This window comes from Etheostoma cragini, chromosome 15, assembly GCF_013103735.1.
Source record: "Etheostoma cragini isolate CJK2018 chromosome 15, CSU_Ecrag_1.0, whole genome shotgun sequence".
NCBI lineage: Eukaryota > Metazoa > Chordata > Actinopteri > Perciformes > Percidae > Etheostoma > Etheostoma cragini.
This window is the reverse complement of record NC_048421.1, coordinates 1,519,417-1,530,111: the sequence shown is the minus strand read 5'-3', so window position 1 is coordinate 1,530,111 and position 10,695 is coordinate 1,519,417. Positions and strand designations below refer to the sequence as shown.

The window sequence follows — 10,695 nt, the reverse complement described above, 5'->3', positions numbered from 1 at the left end:
CCCCCCCCCCCCCCCCCCCCAAGTGTGTGTGTGTAGAAGCACCAGAGAAACAAAATAACACCCCAAATCCGATCCAGAATGCTACCAGGCCACGGCTAAGCCACATGCCTAAGTATGCAGCCACGTTGTAGATGTTAAGCAGAAGCGTAAATCACACTTCAGATGTGAAGCTTGATGATACAACCAGCAAATACTCCTTTAATAAAACAAGCCAAATGCTACAGCGATAGAATAATAACCCCATCACGTTACCTGGTTGAACTCCAACACGTCGAGCAGGTCAAAGAGCTTGCGGTTCTTCTCGCTGTCCTTCAGCTTGCAGTAGTACTGCTGCAGGCCGTGTAGCGTCAGCTTGGTCTCGTCGTCCACGAACACCTCCATGGGCTGAACACGAGGACACGACAGAGACACAGTTACAGACTCGGGCTTCTAGTTACAGCCACAAAAACCGATGGCGCTGCTCTGCTGGCGACATGGAGGAGGGCTCTTGCTGCAATTTGTTTGTCATGGCGTCTATATGCCCCCTTTTTTTTAATCTTTCTTCAGGATGCTATGACCAGCCTATCTAAATTTAAAGCCCAGATTTTTAATCTGGTTAAGACGGCAGGTAAAATTATGCGAACACCTGCACCACCACAGCTTTTTGAACAGGCAACAATCAGGCCGGCTAAGACCACTTTGTCCGATATCTCTCATGTGTTGTTTTCACAGTTTGAGCTGTTGAACTCAGGAAAGAGGTACAGGGTTCCTTTGGGTAAATATAAGAAAAAGGTATAAGCTCATTAGTCCCTATCGCAGTAAATCTCATTAATGAGCAGCAATGAACGTATGGCTATGAATTTTTTAATTATATCTGTGACTGTGATGGATGAAAAGGATGAATGATATTGTTTTTTAAGTACAGCTTCCTATTTTATTTAGTACAGAAAATTGTAAATCTGCAATTAGCACCGGCCCTCGAGTCGCCCATACGTTGACTCTACGTTTGGCTTTTAGTTGTTTTTAACCATGTGCTTGTCGTCGTGTCTGCTATTCTTGCAGCAAATTAAGTTAGTCAATGTCCAAAGCAAATTTCTCCTTATGGAGACCAATAAAGTACTTTGACAAGTGTGTAAAGTTCAAAACGTGCAGCAGCTACGATGCACACTTCCTCGATGACTTACGTCCTGCATGAACTTGCGGCAGACGGGCCGGATCTCTTTGCTCAGCGTGGCGCTGAACATCATGACCTGCTTCTCATGGGGCGTGATCTTGAAGATCTCCTGCACGTCACGCCTCATGTCTGTTACACAAGAGAAAAATATATAAAAAAATGTATTAAAGACAAATTGAAAAAGAGGGTTGGACCAGAAAGGCCTCCTGCTCCTTTTTGAACGTAGAAATCCGTATTTGCATCAGAGCCCGACCGATACAGCATTTTTGTAGTTATTTATGAGTTCTCACTAAAGTAATAATGTGTTTTAATTGTCACAGAGGAATATTAAAATATATTAAAAAGGCTGATATAAAATAAAAAGGAAAATCAACTTGAACTATGCAGAGCCAACACCCATAACATGGTTGACCATGTTTTTATTTTACTTTTTAAATATCATTTATCAGAATTGTTTATTTGACATTATAAATGATTCTGATGGATGAATCTATCTATCCATCCAGCCATCCATCTATCTATCAATAACAGAAAAGGCCGATAAATCCTCCGGGCTCTTGAATCAGTTACAGTAACGTTTAAAAATAGGTTTGTTGATTCTGTTCGTGCAGGTTTTCTTGCCTGTACTCAAATGAATGTTCTTCATCTTTAAAAGACATGTTCAAAATAAAATAAACTACTGAAAATAAAAGGAAAAAAGGTTGAAGACATACAAATGAATACATAATTAAACAGTGTTAGGGGAGCAGAGCGAGAGAGAGACACACACACACACACCTATCTAAAGAGGAATAATCAAACAAAAGCACACACACACCTATCTAAAGAGGAATAATCAAACAAAAGCACACACACACCTAGCTGCTCCAACATTTTGTCGCACTCATCCAGGACGAAGTGCTTGACGTTCTTCAGATTGAGCGTCTTGTTGCGGATGAGAGCGAGGATGCGGCCGGGGGTCCCGACCACGATGTGGGGACAGTTCTTCTTCAGGACCTCCTCGTCCTTCCTGATGACCATGCCCCCGAAGAACACGGCCGCCTTCACCGAGGACATGTACTTGGAGAACCGCTCGTACTCTTTACTGATCTGGAAGGCCAGCTCTCGCGTGTGGCACATGACCAACACGGACACCTGAGGAGCAGACAGACGGACAGTCAGACACGGTGCATCTCCACAACGTAATGCTCACATATGTGATATAGGTAACACATAGATTTCCTTTTGTTTCTCAGCTGTAAACTGATGGAAAAACAGACCCGAGTGTAAACAGTCTTAAAAAAAAAGAGAAAAATCATATTTCTCTTATCTAGCAACAAGTTAATTTAGATCCAGACATGACATGTGGACTCTACTTAAAGCAAGCCTCAAGTTTAAAATATATACTATATTATTACACACATACATATATATATTTTTTTATTAAATAAACATCTGCTAGAATAAACATACAGACTACAAATTTAGGTATGAAAAGTAGAGCGGCAACGATTGATCGATTAGTTGTCGCCTTTAAATTAATCGCCAGCTATCATGATAATAGATTAGTCTGTTTTAGTCATTTTATTAAGACAAAAGTAAAAATTATTTGATTCCCGCTTGTTAATGTTTTAGTTTCTTTGACAGTAAACTGTGTATCTTTGAGTTATGGACAAAACAAGGATTTTGAGGACGTCATCTTGGGCTTTTTTAGGAAACACTGATCCACATCTTTCACCATTTTATAGACTCAAACAACTAATTAAGAAAATAATCAGATTCTCGACTATGAAAACAATAGTTGCAGCTCAAATGAAAAGCTCCATGTAACAATAAATAATGGAGGTATGCGTTAAAATCAACAGCTATTCTGACATGATGAAGCAACAGCCATGTACATGAAACACTACGATTTATCAGCTTTTACCTTTTTTACGTGAGTTTAAGCTTTAGGCATAAACTTTCCGTCACTACTTTTCATCAGCAAGTCCAAATGTCGCCTTGTGTGTATTAGATCAAATCTCAGGTTGAGACTAGATTTGGGGATGGAAACAAATGCTGGATTCTGCTCGTGCCCTTCCCGCTAGCGCCTTTTTATCAGATTATGTGAAGGTGGAAATGGGCCTTCACATAATCTGATAAAAAGGCGATGTTTCTCTACCACTGGACTCCTCAAGCAAGATTGTTTGTCTAAACTTAGCGTTATTTTATTATCTCCTCTCTTTTACGTTGTGTTAGACACAGTTTTGGCAACAACGGCACAAAATTGCATTCTCTTTTTTTACATTTACTTGAGGGAGGGCCACTAAACCCCCGCCAAATACGGTGAAAACACTGCGTGGACCCAGTGCGTACTAACCTGTCCATCAACAGGTTCGATCTGCTGCAGCGTGGCCAGCACAAACACAGCCGTCTTCCCCATTCCAGACTTGGCTTGGCACAGGATGTCCATGCCCAGGATGGCTTGTGGGATGCATTCATGCTGGACTAAAATAAATAAAAATAAAAAAAAGATGTGCACCAACATCATTAGAGTTATTTCAAGCCATTATACAGAGGGCCCAGATGTATTACATCTATAATCATCACTTTTTTTTTTTTACACACACACACACACACACACACACACACACACACACACACACACACACACACACACGCAAAATAAATTGTATATTTGGTACTGCCAATTTGTCCTGTCATGGCTCATGTGTGCAATAAACATTACACTTTGTGAGAAAAACGTGGCAGAGAATCGTGATATCAGTTGTACGCTAAAAATAATATTCATAAATGTCATATTTCCCCAAATTGTGCCGGCCTACACACAACCAAACAATCCAAGGAAACAACAATAGTGTCTCTTGGCCTGGTCCAACAACCATGAGCCCCCCCCCCCGGCTCACCCCTTTATGTAAATGTACCGGTGAAGACCACCGACTGCGCCTCACCTTCAGACGGATGCTCAAACCCGCAGTCGATGATTGCACGGAGCAGCTCTGGTTTGAGCAGAAAGTCTCTGAAGCCGGAGCTGTGGATGGACACGTAGGAACCCTTGACCTCCTTCTTGCCGGCGGGGACCGCACTCTCGGGCGCTCCTTGGGGCTCTTCGTCTTCTTCATAGTCGAGCAGCTCGCTATCAACATCATTCTCTGCCATTGTGTCTGTCTGAAAGAGGGAAAACAGGAATAAAGTTGGGTTTATAATCTGTTCATTTGTCATCTAGCCACTCCGGCTTTACACGCTGTTAAATACGACCAGCTGTTGTTGACCATGTTGATGCTATGGTTGACGTGCTAATTACATTTGTCTTATTATATATTATGTTGAAATGTGCCTATATGTATATTGTTGTCTCTGTTATACAGCATGTGTCTATATTACTATTTGTCTACTCATCATTTACTACAAGTCTACTTGTTAAATGTATAGAGTTAACACCTACCAAAGTCAAATTCCTTGTGTATGCAAGCATATTGAGACAATAAAAACTGATTCTGATGTAACACGGTTGATTGTCTCCATGCTTTTTTAAAAAGATTTAATATAAGAATTTGTTTTTTGTGTAAATTAGCAGTACTGATTAAACGCTTTAACACTAGAAGCGTTTTGCACAGAAACCCGTATAGCATTCGCTTTCTTTCTAAAAACAGATCATGTACATATATTTGTTACATACAAAACAAACGAGGCACATTTACACAATACTTCAAACAAAGAGCTTCTACCTCAGTTTGAGCATAGAACCAAAAAACTAGGAGCCTTTTAATCAAAATTACAAAAACGATAAAAGGAAAATGCACCAATAAAGACTCTCAGATTGACTTAAACGCCTTTAAGGAAATAATTAAGGGGCTTCTTGTCTTTAACTAACGTCAATCAAGAGGTTCAGCTCATTTGGTCCTAAAATATCTACATTTATGTAGGTCGTTTTCACAAAAAAAGTTATTTTAATATAACACAAAAACCCAAACGTACATCGCTCTAATGTTCAACACTATACTATATTTTCAGGATTGATGTTTAGTGTATGCAATAAAAAAACCGCCAATACGAATACCATGCAAAGGAAACCTAATTTAGGTAATTAGCTAATCTCCAGATTCTGCTCCGGTAAAACCACTGGAAACGCCATTGAGTGAGCTAGGCTAGGCTAACGTTAGCCAAGACCGGGAGGGCGCACGTAAACCCGGTCAAACGGTAACGCCGCTGCACGTTACGTTACATAAAACTGTCCTTTATACATACACACAGTACCATGAACAAAAGCTCTTCCACGAACGTAGACACGGGAGTTTAACCGGTCGGATTAGTTTCAACGCCGCTCACAACACTGGCTAGCTAGCTAGCTAGCTAGCTATTGTGTCGCATAACCGTTGCTTTCGTGGCAAGCTAACATGCTACACGGCAACAACTAGCTATTTTGCTAATGAATCAGAATAACACATACACGTAAATTAAAGCTAAAACATGTAGGCAAGTATAAAGAACAGATTACATGGAATATAAAAAGGCTACGCACTTTGTACAACATCCAAAGAAATATGAGAAAGATTGAAGTGCTGGCGAAGCTAACTAATGCTAAAACACGCTAGCCATTAGCTCAGTGACGTTAGCGCGCTACAGCAAACAATGAAGGAAGCTAACTCATTCCGGCTACTTTTAACGATGACGAAATACATTAATGTACGCTATTCGATGTTTTAAAAACCCTAGCTACAACAGTAGAATCGGTATTGGACATTTCTTACCTTGTATGTGTTAGCTGCGCGTTCACTAAAGATCAAAACCGCATGGAGGAGAGGCCGCAGCTGGTTTATACGATTAACCGGAAGTCCCGCCTCCTCAAAAGCGCTCTTGTCATTTTCATTGGTGGATTTGGACGCCGACTGGCAAAAGTGGCTAGCGATTGGACAAAATATGTGCCGCAGTCATACGCAGTATAAAAAAGCGGGACACAAGCTATATGCTGTGTATGGAAGCCTAAAAGGGACATTTAGTCAAATAAATATTATCATATTATATAATATTACGAGTAGTTTAGCAAACCTGCACTGGCTTACAGTAGTTATAAGGACTGAGTATAAAGTTGTAAAAAAAAAAACTGAATTTAAAGTTGTTTAAACAAGTAATTAAAAAAAAATCTATAACTTACAATTTAAAGTTATTCACCTGCTGTTTCTCCCCTTTATTAAATAAGTGTGCACAATAAAAAATAATGCACATTAAGGTTAACATTGAGATTACACTAACAAAATATAATAATTAGGAACAGTTAAGTCTAAATAAAATCCATTTTAGGATTTCTCTTCAGCTCTGAAGGACAAACCTTTCATATTTTACTAAATTTGGGACCCGTAGGCTACTTGCACTGCACGGGCAATGACTGATTTCCATTACGATGCATCCTAATATATATAGCAACATACTGTACCACCTTCTCATTCAATGTGTTTCCTTTATTTTCATGACTATTTCCATTGTAGATTCTCACTGAAGAGAGAGAAGAGAGACTAAAAAAAGTGTGAAATAACTGAAAACATGTCTTATATTTTAATTTCTTCAAAGAAGCCACCTTTTGCTCTGATCACTGCTTTGCAGGCTCTTGGCATTCTCTTGATGATCTTCAAGAGGTCGTCATCTGAAATGGTTTCCCAACAGTCTTGAAGGAGTTCCCAGAATGCTTAGCACTAACAATTTTTATTGTTCTGGGGTCACAGTTAGAGACAGCACACTATTCAGTGGGAATGATACAGATTAGCCTATTTATGCTGATTATAAATATTATTTAGGTGTTCAATTATTGTTGTGACTGTTGTTGTGAAATTTGTTTTTATTTAATTTTTTTGACTGGGATAATGCAGCAGCTCCTTAGCAGTACCAGAGTTATCTATCAGCTCATTTTCATCTGTGGTCACTGGACAGGAAACGGAGAATAACACCTCCGTCTCTCTCAACAATCAAATTTCACAGTAATAAGACACGCCCATAACAACACAAGCAACAACAAGCAACAACAACAACAACACAAACCACAACACAACACCACTCCATGAACCACAACATGAAGACAACACTACAACATCAATGCATTTTCACAACATTATAATCCCACCAACAACAGTAAAAGCACAACATTAACCCTCATGTTGTCCTTGAGGTCAAATCTGACCCCTTTTAAATGGAAATATGAGTTACTTTTTAACCAAAATACCAGAAACAAATAGATTGGATTCCTTCAAACGCTCTTTGCGAATACAATTGATCATGTTCATTCCTCTGATCTTAATAATTAGTCAAAATAATTCATAATTTCTGCTTTTCTGAACTCAAATATTAATACCACGTCATGTTACAGCGCCGTGGAGCTGCTACGTTGCCCAGGTGTGTTCCACACAGGCGCTGAATCGTCGTCTCTGACGCTGGGAGACGCTGAGAGACGCTGGGAGACGCTGAGAGACGCCGAGAGACGCTGGGAGACGCTGGGAGACGCTGAGAGATGCCGAGAGACGCTGGGAGACGCTGAGAGACGCTGGGAGACGCTGGGAGACGCTGAGAGACGCCGAGAGACGCTGGGAGACGCTGGGAGACGCTGAGAGACGCCGAGAGACGCTGCCCAGGCGTTCATATTTGAGGAGTTGGGAGTGAGAACGAGTCGTTAAATCTGTGATTCCAGAGCAGAAGAGAAGCTCCACTGCGTAGGAGAGAAGTACGGGAAACTGTCAGACTCTGGTCTTGAACGACTCTCTGGGTACGAGCCAGAGTGGGGGCCAGAACGGCTCAGGACGTCCCTGACCTGGGGCGGCAGAGACAGGAACAGCCAGTCCTCCACCAGGAGACCGCCTCCATGCAGCCCTGTACAGCAGCCTAACTCAGCGGGCAGTTCCTCCAGACTGTTGCTGCGCAGGTCCAACCTGCAGAGCCGAGTTAAAGCTGCGATCCCCGCGGGTAACGAGCCGAGAGAGTTGTGAGCCACGTTGAGGATGTGCAGCTCCAAACAGCTGCTGAAGAGCTGCGGGGGGAGGCTCTCCACCCGGTTCCCGCTGAGGTCCAGCTCAGTGAGCAGCTTCAGCTCCTTCACCTCCGCAGGCAGCACCCCCAGCAGGTTCCCGGCCAGCAGGAGCCTCTGTAGGCGGCGGAGCGTGAAGAGCGCCGGGGGGAGGCTCTGGAGCTGGTTGTTGGATAGATCCAGGAGCTCCAGGCCTCGCAGCACGCCGATACATGCCGGCAACGCCAGAACACGGTTACAGGCGAGTCTGAGGCAAGACAGACGTCGCAGATGAGCCAGGCTGAGCAATTCCTCCAGAGTCCTTAGGTTGTTGTGCTGCAGGTCTAGTGTCCGCAGGTTGGTGAGAGCCAGCAGGGCGGAGGGCAGACGCTCCAACCGGCAGTCCTGCAGCAGCAACTCGGTCAGGTCGACCATCCGCTTCAAGCCTGTCAGCACCAGCAGCCTGGTTCCCTCGTTGTGGATGTCCAGCCTCACCAAGCTGCCCGTCACCTCACACAGCTCCACGGGGATCCGCTGCAACATGCCTCGGATCACCAGCACGCGGAGGTGACGTAGTTGGCGGAGGCTGCCCAAAGCCCAGCTGCGGCCCACGCCGCCATCGCTGTTTAGGCGGCCAGAGAGGTGGAGCTCATGCAGGTTGTGGAGGGAGAGGACCCAGCTGGGGATCTCTGACGCTTGGGTGAAGTTGAGGTGGAGGATCTCCAGACGATCCTGGAGGACTCCAAGTGCACTGGGATCCACCGCTGCTGCGCAGTGATAGAGGTGGAGCTCCCTGTTTGTAGGAATAAACAATAAAAAGACAAAATAAGTAGGCCTACCTGTGTAGAAAATGTGTATGTACAGAGTAATCCGTTCCTCTTTTCTTTTATATAGACCTTAGTGGTCCCTAATACTGTATCTGAAGTCTCTTTTATATAGACCTTAGTGGTCCACTAATACTGTATCTGAAGTCTCTTTTATATAGACCTTAGTGGTCCCTAATACTGTATCTGAAGTCTCTTTTATATAGACCTTAGTGGTCCCCAATACTGTATCTGAAGTCTCTTTATATAGCCCTTAGTGGTCCCTAATACTGTATCTGAAGTCTCTTTATATAGACCTTAGTGGTCCCCTAATACTGTATCTGAAGTCTCTTTTATATAGACCTTAGTGGTCCCTAATACTGTACCTGAAATCTCTTTTATATAGTCCTTAGTGGTCCCTAGTATCTGAAGTCTAGGGGGTAGGTGGAGGCCTTGACCAACTGCCACTATGCTCGTTTGAAAGCCATGATGTCTCTCTTTCACGGAGGGGGCCAAATTCTCTAGCAGAGAAAGGGGAGGTAACATTGCCCCTTATGACCTCATAAGGAGCAAGATTCCAGATCGGCCCATCTGAGCTTTCATTTTATCAAAGGCAGAGCAGGATACCAAGGGTCACCATTTCTAGCCACTTGGGGGCCATAGGCAGGTTGGGGGAACTCAATAACTCATGAAGTGAAATTTTCATGCCATGGGACCTTTAAAATTAGCAGAAAATTCTGCGTATCCAGATTCTGCGTGGCCCTGAATATTAGTCACAGTTTTTCCTCACCGCTGTTGCACCAACTGCAATTGGACTGCAATTTCGGAGTGTTTTCTAGACCTAGTAGTGTCCTGAGATAACATCTGTTATGATTTGACCCTATAAATAGCACAGAATTTAAATGATATTGAGTTAAAACTCACCTGAGTGATGTCATGTTGGCCACCTGCGCAGTAAACCTGGCGTCTGCGATGAGCTCCAGTTTGAGGACCTGAAGCTGGCTGAGGGTGAAGAGGGCCGGAGGGAGGCGAGGCAGGGCCAGCAGCTGCAGTCTGCAGCAGCCGTCTGCATCCACGCTGGTCATGGCGCGCAGCTTCTCCTCGCCCCAGCGCCTCTCCACGCTCTCCTCCAGCAGCCTGCTCTCGCTCACCGGGGACAGGAAAACGGACAGACGCTGGGCCAGCAGAGGGTCGTACTGGTCTAACATATGTAAGAGAAAGGCAAGGTCGTTTCTCAGGTCGGGAACATCTCGCAGGGAGCGCAACTCCTTCAGTGAGTGGAAGGAGTACTGCCGTAGAGAGCTAAGTAGGGCACAGACAAAAACAGATTATAGCCAACCAAAACACAGAATTACACTCAATCCTATTATCTGGACTGTGGTATGCTAAATCTCGTGGGCATTCTTCTGTGTAAGGGCCCTTTGAACAATCCAGTGAGTAACAAGTAAAATCTTTTATTTTGTCAGTTTATTTGTCAGGGAGAATACATCTACAGGGGCTTGAGAAAGTTTACACACCCATGCAAAAGTTGATTAAAAAGAAGAATAAAAACAACATCTTGGAAATGGATTTTAATGCCATAATTTAAAAAATGTAGTAAAATCCAACCTTTTCAAGACACCAATTTTCTTTGTGAATGAATAATGTAGTGTGAATAAATAAATGTTTTCCCCTAAAATACAGGGGCATAAGTTTACACCCCCTATGTTAAAATACAGGGGGCATAAGTATACACCCCCCTATGTTAAAATACAGGGGGCATAAGTATACAT

At 43.1% G+C, this 10,695-nt stretch overlaps 2 protein-coding genes across 2 annotated transcripts in view; both read right to left on the bottom strand.

The window, feature by feature from the left end:
* ddx39ab (DEAD (Asp-Glu-Ala-Asp) box polypeptide 39Ab) overlaps positions 1–6,070 on the bottom strand; it is a 9,542-nt gene extending 3,472 nt beyond the window's left edge. The window contains exons 1-6 of the mRNA XM_034894578.1: positions 5,884–6,070; positions 4,084–4,300; positions 3,492–3,619; positions 2,011–2,287; positions 1,164–1,282; positions 253–384 (exon numbers count right to left, since the gene is read on the bottom strand). Of these exons, the coding sequence (XP_034750469.1) occupies positions 253–384; positions 1,164–1,282; positions 2,011–2,287; positions 3,492–3,619; positions 4,084–4,291 (864 nt within the window). The 5' untranslated portion in view covers positions 4,292–4,300; positions 5,884–6,070. The remainder of the gene's footprint in view (positions 1–252; positions 385–1,163; positions 1,283–2,010; positions 2,288–3,491; positions 3,620–4,083; positions 4,301–5,883) is intronic.
* A 1,361-nt stretch (positions 6,071–7,431) lies between these two features.
* Positions 7,432–10,695, bottom strand: part of si:ch211-106h11.1 (volume-regulated anion channel subunit LRRC8D) — a 14,316-nt gene continuing 11,052 nt past the window's right edge. The window contains 2 exon segments of the mRNA XM_034894624.1: positions 7,432–8,913; positions 9,848–10,293. Of these exon segments, the coding sequence (XP_034750515.1) occupies positions 7,791–8,913; positions 9,848–10,293 (1,569 nt within the window). The 3' untranslated portion in view covers positions 7,432–7,790.